At 43.4% G+C, this 14,746-nt stretch overlaps 1 protein-coding gene across 2 annotated transcripts in view; it reads left to right on the forward strand.

Moving 5' to 3' along the window:
- LOC115166036 (thymocyte selection-associated high mobility group box protein TOX) overlaps nucleotides 1-14,746 on the forward strand; it is a 132,672-nt gene that overhangs the window by 58,265 nt on the left and 59,661 nt on the right. Inside the window, exon 2 of one of the 2 annotated variants that reach the window (XM_029719661.1) lies at nucleotides 5,290-5,385. The exons of the other annotated variant lie outside the window; for it this stretch is intronic. Within the exon in view, the coding sequence (XP_029575521.1) occupies nucleotides 5,290-5,385 (96 nt within the window). The remainder of the gene's footprint in view (nucleotides 1-5,289; nucleotides 5,386-14,746) is intronic. 2 annotated transcript variants of the gene reach the window in all.

Consider the following 14,746-nt stretch of genomic DNA (forward strand, 5'->3'; position numbering starts at 1 on the left):
AATCGGGTACGTTTTTTATCCGGCCGTGAAAATACTGCCCCCTATCCCAAACAGGTTTAAGAAACAAAGTAAAAACAGCATCTTGTCATCAATATTGTTGCATGTGCTGCATTGACCATGCAGACTGAACGCAAGTGTCTCGTGGTTGAGGAACAACAAATGTGCTCCTTGAGTGGGGCTAGGTCTGTGTGGAAAGTGGCATGGAGAGAGATGAGTCAAGTACCTTAGTAAACTATAAAAATGTATGTTACACACGGCACATCACATTTAACAAACCAAACATTCAAATACTGTTATAGAAAGTAAAGTAAAAACTCAAACCGGTCCGTGCATCAATACTGGTATACCGCCCAGTCCTACTGACGTATACCGCCCAGTCCTACTGATGTCACTCATTATTATGAGGTTTTGCACATTGCAAACATGTTACAAAAACTTCAGTGAAGAGAGCAGCAGGGTCCCCAAAGAAAAGTAGCTGTAAGAAAAGGTACTGTAAGACATTACATTGTCATTCACTTCATTGGTCCACGAGGGGCTGGATTCCTCTCTAATTGAAGTTGTTATGGTCATTGGGATTGTTCTGTTGGTCACATAAGCCACGCTATCTCAATCAAGCACAGATAAAGTATTTGAAATGATTTCACATTGTATATATGCCATGGTTGTGCTTAATTCAGAATTTTGGAATTGACTCCCATTCAACTCATGAGTTGAAAATGTAATTGAATTGGCCACTGCACAGGATGTAACATTTGAATTAGAGTTTGAGTGACAGGAACAGCGGCGATTTAGGCATGTAAATCATGGTGGGGCAAAAACAAATTATGCATGCCAGCAAAGCCACAACACTAAACAATACATTAATTGCACTATAACGGTGCCCACAAAGTGTTTGGGTCTACATAAAGCTGTCACAACAGCAGAGTCCCATCAGCAGTACCAACACCTTACCACTGCTATACCTGGCTATCAGCGGAGCCTTGTCTGGCAGCGAAACGGTACTGCCTTTTAAAAAAACATAGCTGATATGGCTGACTTGTTTAAATAAATGTGGTTTCTACTGACAATTGAAACCACATTTGAAACCACCATTGGGCGGTAGGTAGCCTAGTGGTTAGAGCATTGGGCCAGTAACCAAAAGGTTGCTGGATTGAATCCCAGAGCTGACAAGGTAAACATCTGTTGTTCTGCCCCTGAACAAGGCAGTTAATCTACTCAGTGGTATACTGGTATTGATGCACCTACTGTTCCCTGGTAGACTGTCATTGTAAATAAGAATTTGTTCTTAACTGACTTGCCTAGTTAAATAAATGTTAAATAAATAAAAAAAAACATGTAAATGTGCAAACTATGGCATAAAGGAATGACGAGCGGATAAGAGGCAATCTGTAATTTCGATTAAGACATTAATGAGCGAGCTAGGATGGACGTTGCCAATATAACTATTAGTTCAGCGACCGAATTCAGAACATGGGCCGTTCTTACAGTATTCTCCCTGTACACCAAGTTAAACCCGTAGGATAAATAACGGGCCATATAACGGGCCATAAGCAGACAATATTCAATGATTACATTTCTCTAAAACAGGCTATAGGCTACAGGTGCACGTGCACCACCAAGTCAGAACAGTAGGCGAAAGAGGGAAAAAGGGACCAAATTATTAGCTTACTACACCACATACACTTAGTATTACTTTCTTAGCTACAGTATACTACATATCTCCCTGGCATATTACATAATTTACAGCATACAATACATTTTTGGACTCACCTTGTTGTGCTCACTTCCTTCCAAACCACTCATTGTTGAATTTGCGATTCCCAACTTCTTGTGTAAAGTTTATGTCCAATGGCCGATGTGCACCGATACGTTTTATCTGTAATTTCTCTTCATTATTTATCTTCATATGACAAGGATTGAAAAGGATTTGCCAGTAGATTGTCGACTTGATTCATGATGCTGACTGCTAGCTAAGATTTTGAATGTATGATGTTCACATGATCAGTTCAATCGAAGCTACTGTACATATAACATGATTTGACGTAATTTTATCTGTGGCCAATGACCTTGAGCCTTCTTGGATGGGCACTTCTAATGTATCTCTATGTCAATACCCAAAGGGCTCGAATTCTCGAGGTCTCACCTTAGACTTCGCGATGACGTAGTTTCCCCATGAGTGACAGAACACTGAGCCAATCATGGCGCAACGCTCCGTATTTTCTGCTGGCTTGCCCCACCACCACAGAAGCACTGGCCTGGGCTAAAACACCTGCATTTTGGAGCTGCCTTACTTAAGAAAACAAAAAAGAGACCATGTTTGTATGCAGCTTTATTAACTCAGTGATATATATACACTACCTTTCAAAGGTTTGGGGTCACTTAGAAATGTCCTTGTTTTTGAAAGGACAACACCTTTTTTGTCCATTAAAGTAACATCAAATTGATCAGAAATACAGTGTAGACATTGTTAATGTTGTAAATGACTATTGTAGCTGGAAACGGCTGATTTTTAATGGAATATTTACATAGGCGTACAGAGGCCCATTATCAGCATCCATCACTCCTGTGTTCCAATGGCACGTTGTGTTAGCTAATCCAAGTTTATCATTTTAAAAGGCTAATTGATCATTAGAAAACCCTTTTGCCATTATGTTAGCACAGCTGAAAACTGTTGTACTGATTAAAGAAGCAAAACTGGCTTTCTATATACTAGTTGAGTATCTGAAGCATCAGCATTTGTGGGTTCGATTACAGGCTCAAAATGGCTAGAAACAAAGAACTTTCTTCTGAAACTTTTCAGTATATTCTTGTTCTGAGAAATGAAGGCTATTCCATGCGAGAAATTGCCCAGAAACTGAAGAGCTCATACAACGCTGTGTACTACTCCCTTCACAGAACAGCGCAAACTGGCTCTAACAAGAATAGAAAGAGTGGGAGGCCCCGGTGCACAACTGACCAAGGGGACATGAACATTCGTGTGTCTTGTTTGAGAAACAGATGCCTCGCAAGTCCTCAACTGGCAGCTTCATTAAATAGTACCCGCAAAACACCAGTCTCAACGTCAACAGTGAAGAGGCGACTCCGGGATGCTGGCCTTCTAGGCAAAGTTGCAAAGAAAAAGCCAAATCTCAGACTGGCCAATAAAAATAAAATATTAAGATGGGCAGAAGAACACAGACACTGGACAGAGGAACTCTGCCTAGAAGGCCAGCATCAATATGTCGCCTGGTATGGAAAAGAGATGAGATGGAAGCGAACATCTGCTCGTGTTAGTCATATTTGCTAAACCGGGTATAATTGAACCAGTCTAGTGAAGTATTTTACAGCGATGATTTACTGTCTCAGTGGGATCTTTGATACTTTGAAAGAAATGTAACCTGAGGCAATATTCATTAACTGTAAATAATTGAGCGGCTTGAAAAGTGTATCACCAAGGTGAAATTAGCCTCTTATTATTTGAAAAAGTTTGTGTTCCTAGGGCTTTCCAGTTAGGATTATAAAAAATGTACAGCCCTCCGACAAATTACTCACTAGAAGGATTCACTATGGGCCTTTAAAACAACCCAATCAGCTCCATGTTGTTTCAAATTGATAAAATGTGATGTTGCCCTCTGTCTCGTCTTTGTCTAGTACAGAGGATAGCTTGGTATATCCTTTATCTCCTGTGCCTTCTATATTTCTAACTACACCCATTATTTTGAACATTTCTATTTTAGTTATAAAGGAGACTCTCTTGTTCGTAGAGACCTACAATAAGTGCATTCAAATAATGAGAAGTAACCGTATCATACAAACATTGCAAGTAAAACCTTCTTCAAAGGTTCAAAGAAATTGTATTTGAAGAGTTTCTCAAAAATGATTTCCATTTTGGGCCCCACTTGGATTGATCCACTTGTTCTCCCAATAGGGGGTAATGGAGCTCCTCATTGAGCCAGGCAGGCGACAGGCCGGTAGATGAGTTGCCAGGGCTCACACGCGCCAGCTCTCCTAGGGGAAGCCTCACTGGCAAACAAACACATCTACCCTCTGCCAACGCTGAGTGAATCAGCGTCTTTTTTTCTTCTTTCATTTATACCTCAGGAAGGATCTCGCAAATGGAGTTTGTTTACATTAGCTAACACCAGGCTAATTTCTTAACCGTTTGCGAACCCATATGAGTTTTATGAAGGTTTCACCTCTCTCTGCCTCGTGTTTTTTTTCTTGTCTCTCACATTCTCTCTCTCTTTGTATCACCACAGTACTTTTGCATTGAGTCTCAGCAGTACCGATGTGGGTGTGGCATCTTCAGTTTCCGGTGATGCAACATAAAAGGCCGCTGAGACTTTATTTAACATTTTATTCACCCACAAACCATGTGACAAATGAGAAATGGGGGAGCTGTCAATGCCTCGATCGGTTATTTTTGCAGTGTCCTTTAAGGTGATAGGCCACAGCCACACCACATTTTGAGGCCCGGGTTTCGGTATGTATGCCTCGGCTTCACAAACTGTGTTCCGAGCTGCTTCTCAGTCAAGCAGTGTTATGTTGGTAGATGTGCGTAAGTGTGGTGCTCAGAGGTGTGCATATATTATGAAACGTGTTGGTCTGTGCATGTGTGGTGGTTGTGTGTGTGTGATTGTAGGCCTATGTGTGTGTCTGTGTGTGTGTGTGTGTGTGTGTGTGTGTGTGTGTGTGTGTGTGTGTGTGTGTGTGTGTGTGTGTGTGTGTGTGTGTGTGTGCGTGTGAGTGAGTGAGGTGTTTGTTCTCATGTGTGAGTTTTTGTGTGTGTGTTCGGTTGTATGTGTGTGTTTGTGTACGTACGTTTGATTATGTATCCTCTCTAGTTACAGTTCAAAGTGATCCCTCTTTCCCATCATTCATCCTAACCCCTTATAGACTGCTCTAGTTTGGTCAGACAGCCACTACTATGAGGCCTGGGAGCTCCATGGCTCTTCCCTAGTCTCCAAAGCCTTGGCTCTGTGTCAGTGTTCAACCCAATACTCTTTTGGGAATTGGGGGGGGGCACCGGGAAGAGGGCGGTAAGGAGGTGGCGGAGGATGTCAGCTCATTAAGCTCTATTCTTCCCGTGCAGCGTGGCACTGTATGGAACCACTGTTTGAGACCCATGTCATTACCCCTCGGCTCCCCCGGCATGCGTGGGGAGGGAAGGGTGAGAGGGGGGAGGATATTTTGGGGCTTGATATATTCCTTTTGAAAATGCCCTGCTTGTAACGCCGATCTAAAGGGCTTCCCTCTCCTTTCCTCCCCCTCCTTCTGTTCTCTCTCTACCTCCTGTCTCTCTCACCACAGGCCCGGTACGGTGCGGGTGGAAGAGGTGTTCACCTCCTCCACGGTACCCCACCCCCAGGCTCCAACCCAGCTGGGAAAAGACTGCCCACTGCTGGGGTGAGATATGGCTTAGGCCCCCCTAACCTCCTACCTCTATGCTAAAGCCCCAGAGGGTGTTCCCCAGGGGTTGGTACTGAGCCCCTTGTAGGTTCAGAAGGTTGTGATCCATGAATTAACACTCCCTAGACTCTAGAGTTAGCACATTAGTGGTCCTCCAGCATGCCAACAAGCAAACCCAGAAGCACTTGAATGCAGGGCAGGTACACACACCATTCATTTATTTACCATAGAGAACAAGTAGCAGGTTAGCTAATATGCTTTTGTATGTTCTACTTATATTGTCTATTATACATTTAATAGGATATCATGGTCATAAACACATGTAGGGATTTCTCAAAGGATCTTTGTAACGTTTTATACGGCCGGGTAATTTTTGTAGTACATCTCACTGGAAGTTGCACTGAGAGTATGTTTATATTGTTCTAGTGCTCCAATTATTTATATTCTAGAGGGTTCCGATTGATAGTAAATATGGAAATCATATTTAAAGCACACACACACTGCTCCGTACTCATCGAGACTCCAAACACTCTGGTAGTCAATGTAACCATTGTAACTTATGTTTCCCCCCGTGGTTGTTCTCTGTTGTTTTCACACCGAACCGTGCAGGGAGAAAAGAAGCCTGAGATGTAAATAGACTGATACGTTTCCCTTGCTGGTAATGATTTCTTTTTGTCACTGCCAGAACAGTCAAAACTTCAGCTGCGCATTTTTTCCTCTCTCATTTTTATTCCTTTTCTCTCAGTAGATCGCATTCAGATAACCAATTATATGCTAGAGAAAAACTAACGTTTCCCCCCCCCCACTGCCGTTATCTGATGTTGCGGCGAGCAGAGGCAAAGAGCTGGGGTAATGTGACATTCGCTCTGCCCTTCATCTCCCCATCGCTGTTTGCCAGATTCAGTTAAAAGTGGGTTCTGCTGTACATCCTCTACCTCGCCAGAGAAACCTCATAGACACATACACACACACGCGCGCACACACACACACACACGTGTACACACGCACACAAACGTGCACACACACGTGCGCACACACATACACCCACAAACACACACACACAAACAAAGAAATGGCAGACACCCGCTCACACTCACACCATCCCCTTCCCCCTCCATGGCTGCACCTTACTGTTACATTTGAATGTGTGTCTGTGGATGGGTGCAATTGTTTGTGTGTGTGTGTGTGTGTGTGTGTGTGTGTGTGTGTGTGTGTGTGTGTGTGTGTGTGTGTGTGTGTGTGTGTGTGTGTGTGTGTGTGTGTGTGTGTGTGTGTGTGTGTGTGTGTCCATGTGTGCTTGCGTGTGGTGTTCAGTGTCTGTGTTCAGTGTTTATCTACCTCTTCATTTGTTACCTTATGCATGCTCATGTTTAGGTTTCTGATAGGTCACAGGTTAGCCCACACTACAGATTATGAGCTAACACAGTTGATCCTAAGGAAGTCCTCTTATCCCCTGTTCATGCTAAGACTAAAGTGGCAGGCTAGTTATATTTTTCTCATTAATTCTAAGTGTTTCCCCCGACACAGGTTAATAGGTGGGCTGTCAGAGGCCATAGTGGCTGGATGGGTAAAGACAGATTGGGTGAAACACATTTTTCCAGGGGACTCAGGGGGACGTTTTATAAGGGCTCTTTTACTCGCATGTTCACTTTCTCTCATGTATACACACATCCTTGTTCACACTGTCAAAGCAACAGACACTCAAGCTCATGAAGAAGCACACACAGATGCATGCACCCTCACACACATAAAAGACTTGCAAACATAGACCAAGAAGACTCACTGCATATAAACAGTATTTATTATACAGCTATTTTACATTTCATATCCCCTATTGTGGGTTGTTGAGGCCTTTTGTTATACTATGGCAGTAGTTTTGAATTAGATACTCTTTATGCTTCAATCTTGTCTAGTCCTTGTGTTTTCAACATATTTTTCTCTACTATTTTTTTAACTCCAAACTCCATCCGCCAGTATTGTGAAATTATTATTTGTTATAATGGGAGTGAGTTGAAAAGCTTGGAGTTGAAAATGGTCACAGTGGCCAAATCAAATCGGACAAAAAGAGAAAAACATCTCTAAAAACTGATTCCATCTTTCTTTCAACTATTGACCTGTGAGCATTGCTTGAATGGGAGATTTTTATCCTATTGTACGCGCTCACAGTGAAAACAAGACCTTATTTAGCGCCACCCCACCCAACCCCATTCCATAGCGCCTTTCTCTTCAATCTCTCTTTCAATCTCTCTATTGTTCAACCTCGGCTGTGTTGTGTTGGTTCGACTGCAACAGCAAGTGGATGGATGACAACCATCTCAGCTGTCAGCCATTTTCTTTTTACATATTTGCAGTGAAAACATGCCTCCATAGTTTGTCATCCTTCTTTTGCTCTTTAAATTATCCTTATTTTAGAATGAAAACATTATTTTATGCGTTAGCACTACATTGATGTGTCGACCAAATAATGCTACCAACAGAATATTTTCTCTTTGAGTCTCTGTATTTATTGTCATAGAGTTCAATATTGTTGTCTTCAAGTCAGTTTGTTGGAGCATTAGGCCAACCTTGCTTACTGGTAGTAGTTTGACCCTAAGGTTAGCTAAAACAGAGTTTTTCATTGAAATTGTAGTGGGATTCAGGTATAATGCCACACAGTTTGACACTCGCCCTACTAACTCGTGTTGAGTGCTAATTATAGACTATATAAACACTTTATATACACTATATAAAAAAGTATTGCACACCCATTAAAATTAGTGGATTCGGCTATTTCAGCCACACCTGTCACGTGTATATAATCGAGCACACGGCCATGCAATTTCCATAGACAAACATTGGCAGGAGAATGGCCTTACTGAAGAGCTCAGTGACTTTCAACGTGGCACAGTCATAGGATGCCACCTTTTCAACAAGTCAGTTTGTCAAATTTCTGCCCTACTAGAGCTACCCCGATCGACTGTAAGTGCTGTTATTGTGAAGTGGAAACTTCTATGGGCAACAACGTCTCAGCCGCGAAGTGGTAGGCCACACAAGTTCACAGAACGGGACCGCCGAGTGCTGAAGCGTGTAGCACGTAAAAATCATCTGTCTTCGGTTGCAACACTCACTACCGAGTTCCAAACTGCCTGTGGAAGCAACGTCAGCAACTATTCGTTGGGAGCATCATAAAATGGGTTTCCATGGCTGAGCAGCCGCACACAAGCCTAAGATCACCATGCGCAATGCCAAGCGTTGGCTGGAGTGGTGTAAAGCTCCCCGCCATTGGACTAGAGCAGTGGAAATGCGTTCTCTGGAGTGATAAATCACGCCTCACCATCTGGCAGTCCGACGGATGAATTTGGGTTTGGTGGATGCCAGGAGAGCGCTACCTGCCCGAATGTATAGTGCCAACTGTAAAGTTTGGTGAAGGAGGAATAATGATCTGGGGCTGTTCTTCATGGTTCAGGCTAGGCCCCTCAGCATAAAATGACATTCTAGACGATTATGTTCTTCCAACTTTGTGGCAACAGTTTGGGGAAGGCCCTTTCCTGTTTCAGAATGACACTGCCCCCGTGCACAAAGCTAGGTCCATACAGAAATGGTTTGTCGAGATCGATGTGGAGGAACTTGACTAGCCTGCACAGAGCCCTGACCTCAACCCCATCGAACACCTTTGGGATGAATTGGAACACCGACTGCGAGCCAGGCCTAATATCCCAACATCAGTGCCCGACCTCACTAATGCTCTTGTGGCTGAATGTTCCAACATTTAGTGGAAAGCCTTCACAGAAGAGTGGAGGCTGTTATAGCAGCAAATGAGGGACCAACTCCATATTAATGACCATGGTTTTGGAATGAGATGTTGGACGAACAGGTTTCCACATTCTTTTGGTCATGTAATGTATCTGTAATATAGATCTGTGTACTAGGTATAGAAATAAATATTTGCATGTGCAAATGAATTGTGTGGTAGAGAGGAGAAAACAAAAGGTGGATTTGAGGCACTGTTGGTGGATTTGACCTAGCAGTGCTGGTGCAGCTCTGTCTGTGTAGTTAGGATCAAGCAGTCAGACCCAGGAAGAGGCCCTGTTTCCCCTTATCTAACGACAACAGAGCGTGTGTCGCCATGGCCACGGGCTGCTCTCTTTATGGGCTTACGGCTGTGTGGGTGTGTGTCTGTGCATGTGTGTGTGTGTGTGTGTGTGTGTGTGTGTGTGTGTGTGTGTGTGTGTGTGTGTGTGTTCGTGTGTGTGCAATAAAACATTTTTATTTATTTATTTCTCTTCATTCTTTCTTTTCTTTGTGACAGGTTGGGCCCTCTCAAAATTCAGTCACACATTGTTTCAGGAATTGTTTCAGGTTGAAGCTGGCGAGGACCTTCAGTTAATTGCACAGAAAAAGAAAGGGAGAAGAGGAAGATGGAGGAGTAGGGTGCTCAAACCGACATGCATATTGCATGAGTCCCTCCACCGCACCCCGTTCTTCACAGAATGGCTGAGCGGTGCTTGTTATTTCCGCTCGGTGAGAGAATTATTTTTAGAGAGTTAGTGTACTGTACTGGCAAAAGCTTTTAAAGTCAAAAGTATCATACACTCGCTCTTTATAGATTGTCTTATATAAATTGACAAAAAAAAAAATCACTGTGAAAATATTTTCCTTCTACCATGGTAAACTGCGACACGTTGTAGCCACCAATGTTAATGATTCCGAGACCACCTCGCCTGTGATTGAGATTTCAGTAACACTGTGCTTCATTCAACTTGTCGCCATAACGCCTTCAGTCCATTTTCTGATTGGTGCCTCAAATACAACCCAGTTGAGTGGTCTGACCAATCAGCCTATTTGTTTTCTTACTGCCATTCAGCAGTAGGCCTACGCTGCAAGGTAAAATGTGAAGTCGTGTTATGTAGGGCTATGCAAGGTGTTTGTGTTTCACGCTTGGCTAGCCCACCAAGAGGAATGGATTCTTTAGTGTAATGGTGGGATAGCAGACCTGGGTTCAAATACTATTTGAAATCTTCAAATGCTTTGAGCGTTTAGTTTAGCCTGACTGGAGTACCAAAGGTTAGCACTTTTGCAACTACTCTATTGGTTCCATTACGCCAGGCGAGCTCAAACAAACCCCGAAAAAGTATTTGTAAGGATCCTAAATAAAGTTTTAAGCCAGGTCTATGGGATAGTTGTGTTGATATTCAAGAGGAAATAATATAACATTGAACAATCGCGCAAGCCAAGATGAAAAGACAGCAACATTGTGTTCTACCATTACCACTCTAAATATTACATGTATAAGCTAGTTAACATTACTTCCACCTCGTGAGTTCATTATTTTTGAAGCTCCACGCTCATCGATGATGGCAAGGCCTGACCTAGTTCTGACTACCTCTCTCTCTCCCCTTCTCTCTCTCTTTCCCAATCTCTCTCTCGCTCTCTTTCCCAGTTCGCTCCATCTCTTTCTCCCCATCTCTCTCTCGCTCTCTCCCCGTTTCGCTCTCTCTCCCCATTTCTCTTTCTCCCCATCTCTCTCTCTCCCCGTCTTTTTCTCTCTCTCTCTCTCTCCCCGTCTCTGTCTCTCTCACCATCTCTCTCTGTCAGCCCGTTTCTCTCCCTCCCAGTCTCTCTCTCCCCATCTGTCTCTCTCCCGTCTCTCTCTCCCCGTCTCTCCCGTTCCCCGTCTCGCTTTCCCCGTTTCTCTCTCTCTCTCTCCCTCCCCGTCTCTCTCTCTCCCTGTCTCTCTTTCTCTCCCCGTCTCTCTCTCTCTCCCTGTCTCTCTCTCGCTCCCCGTCGCTCTCTCTTTCTCCCGGTCTCTCTCTCTCCCTCTCCGTCTCTCTCTTTCTCCCCGTCTCTCTTTCTCTCTCCCTCCCTGTCTCTCTGTGCCTCCCTGTTGCTCTTTCTCCCCGTCTCCACCTCCCCGTCTCTCTATCTCTCCCCGTCTCTCTCTTTCTCCTCGTTTCCCTCTCTCTCTCTCCCTCCCCGTCTCTCTCTCTCCCTGTCTCTCTCTCGCTCCCCGTCGCTCTCTCTTTCTCCCGGTCTCTCTCTCTCTCTCCCTCCCTGTCTCTCTGTGCCTCCCTGTTGCTCTTTCTCCCCGTCTCCACCTCCCCGTCTCTCTATCTCTCCCCGTCTCTCTCTTTCTCCCCGTTTCCCTCTCTCTCTCTCCCTCCCCGTCTTTGTCCCTGCCTGTCGCTCTTTCTCCCCGTCTCCCTCTCCCCGTCTCACTATCTCTCCCTGTCTCTCCTGCTCCCCGTCTCCCTCTCTCTCTCCCTCCCCGTCTTTGTCCCTGCCTGTCGCTCTTTCTCCCCGTCTCCCTCTCCCCGTTTGTTAACATTGCCAAAGCAAGTGAAGTAGATTATAAAGAAAAGTGAAATAAACAATCAACTTAACAGGAAACATTACACTCACAAAAGCTCCAAAAGAATAAAGACATTTTAATGTCATATTATGTGCAAATAGTTAAAGTTAAAGTTCATTATTTTTGAAGCTCCATGCTCATCGATGATGGTAAGGCCTGACCTAGTTCAGACTACCTCTCTCTCTCTTTCTCCCCATCTCTCTCTCGCTCTCTCTCCATTTCGCTATCTCTCCCTGTCTCTCTCCCCCCATTTCTCTTTCTCCCCGTCTTTCTCACCCTCCCCATCTTTCCCTCCCCGTCTCTCTCTCTCTCCCCCTCTCTCCCTGTCTCTGTCTCTCTCACCGTCTCTCTCTGTCAGCCTGTTTCACTCTCTCCCCGTCTCTGTCTCTCTCCCGTCGCTCTCTCCCCGTTTCTCTCCCGTCTCTCTCTTTCCCTGTCTCTTTATCTCCCCGTCTCCCTCTCTCTCTCTCCCTCCCTGTCTCTCTGTCCCTCCCTATTGCTCTTTCTCCCCGTCTCCCTCTCCCCGTCTCTCTATCACTTCCTGTCTTTCTCTTTCTCCCCGTCTCTCTCTCTCCCTCCCCGTCTTTGTCCCTGCCTGTCGCTCTTTCTCCCCGTCTCCCTCTCCATGTTTGTTAACATTGCCAAAGCAAGTAGATTATAAAGAAAAGTGAAATAAACAATAAAATTAACAGGAAACATTACACTCATTACAAATAAATTTCAAATGTCATATTATGTGCAAATAGTTAAAGTACAAAAGGGAAAATAAATAAACATAAGTATGGGTTGTATTTGTTCTCTCTCTCTCTCTCTCTCCCTGTTTCTCTCTCACTCCATCTCTCACACACTCTCCCTCGCTCTCCCTGTCTCTCTCTCTCTCTTTTTCTCTCCACCACATGTCACACTGGGAAACATTGCAAGTGGCGATCCCTGCTGAACAATTACCATGCAAAGCAATCCAAATTGAGATGTTTCCCGAAAACAACATGTGTGTAATTACTGCTTAATGAGCCCCTTGTCTGGGCCGAATGCACAATTAGACCGGAAATGGGGAAGCACTGCCGGGGCCCACTGGAGAGGGAGGGAGAGAGAGAGAGGTTTTTGCAGTGAATGTGGAGTAATGGCTGCGCTGATAGCATTCTGCCGAGGATAAATTGGCATTTTAAAAGGGAGAGAGGCAGCGCAAGGAGAGCTAGCAGAGCAGAGAAAAAGCCTTACATTGGAATATATGTGCAGCCATGTTGAACCACAAAATGGCTGACCTTTCTCTGTTGTATTGGGGCCTTTTGGTGGTTGATTGGTAGTCGGTTGGATTCATTTTGAACGTCAGATATCGTCCCAAGTCAGTGTTGAAAAGACAAGACTGTGACTACACAGATAAAGACTTACATTATGTATCCATTTTTCAAAAGAAGAGGGTAAAAGGACCTAAAAATTGGTGTGTTTGTTGACTGAACTGTGAGACCTGACAAAAGACCAGACTGAGTCTCTTCCAGCCTCACCTCTTTATGTAATTGCCGACTACAGTGGTTTTTGATAGATTAAATTAAACTCATATGTTGATGTAATGGAGAGGCTTTCATGAAACAATTATATCACCCTTTACCACTCATTGATCAAGGTGTTGTTCACATAATGTATGTCGTGCGGTTTTGAAAGGAGATAGGCCTATGATTTCACCAAGATAAATGTCTGAACATAACTTACCTATTCAAAGTGAACAGAATATAGGTGCTCGGCATTTAAACTGTTCTCGCCATAATATATACTTGGTCTTTTACCAAATAGGGCTATCTTCTGTATACTTCCTGACTGGCTCAATAATAATAATACATGCAATGAACTTTTAACAAGGCGTTCCAGGTGACTACCTCATGAAGCTGGTTGAGAGAATGCCAAGAGTGTGCAAAGCTGTCATCAAGGGAAAGGGTGGCTACTTTGAGAATCTAAAATATATTTTCATTTGTTTAACACTTTTTTAGTTACTACATGATTCCATATGTGTTATTTCATAGTTTTGATGTCTTCACTATTATTCTACAATGTAGAAAATAGTAAAAAAAAAAAATAATAATAACTTGAATGAGTAGGTGTGTACAAACTTTTGACCCCAAAAATAATTATGATTGTGTTTTGTGCCATGCTAAAACATGTTGAATATATTCTTGGAGACAAGAAACTGAGGTGTCATTAAGACATCTTATTTATGTGTCTGGGTGGTGAATCTATAGAGACGAATATTAATGGTTTCATTAGAATAAGCAAGTAGATCCTCACAAGGTTTCCTTGAAATGCATCATTAACCAACCATTGCTTCGGGCCACTGCTCCTTCCCCAGTCATTACTAGCAATAATTTGGTGTAAATTGTGAATCCCTCTCTTTCGCTTCCTCTTTCTTCCTTTGTATCTTTCTTTCTCCCTGGCCGTGTCTGAAATCCATGTTGCCTACTACTTACTAAAACTGCATATTGTGTACTAATCAAACTACATACTATTTAGAACACACTGTTTAGTAAAAATGTATGCAGTAAGCTACAAATATCAACATGCGTCATCTAATGTGGAATTGCGTTGTTTCCCGCCATTCATTCATTTTGGTACAGCAGTCCCCTAATCTGATTATGGTTATGAATCGACGATTCTCTTCCTCAATAGCATGCAGTTGTCACATGGGTCGTATAAAGGGGACCAAGGTGCAGCGTGTTTGTAGTTCCACATTATTATTTATTTGTGAAACGTAATGCAATACACTAAATAACTGAATATACAAAAACAACAAACCGTGACGCAGAGAGAAACAAACACTACTCAAAAGATAATAACCCACAAAAGAGGAAGAGAAAAACCCCTACTTAAATATGATCTCTAATCAGAGGCAATGAGGATCGGCTGCCTCCAATTGGAGATTAACCCAAACAACCCCAACATCGAAATAGAAAAACTAGAACTTAAACATAGAAATAGAAAACATAGAAAAACACAAAACACCCCCTGTCACGCCCTGACCTACTCTACTATAAAAAAATGACA

Source organism: Salmo trutta, chromosome 28 (genome assembly GCF_901001165.1).
Source record: "Salmo trutta chromosome 28, fSalTru1.1, whole genome shotgun sequence".
NCBI classification, from domain to species: Eukaryota; Metazoa; Chordata; class Actinopteri; order Salmoniformes; family Salmonidae; genus Salmo; species Salmo trutta.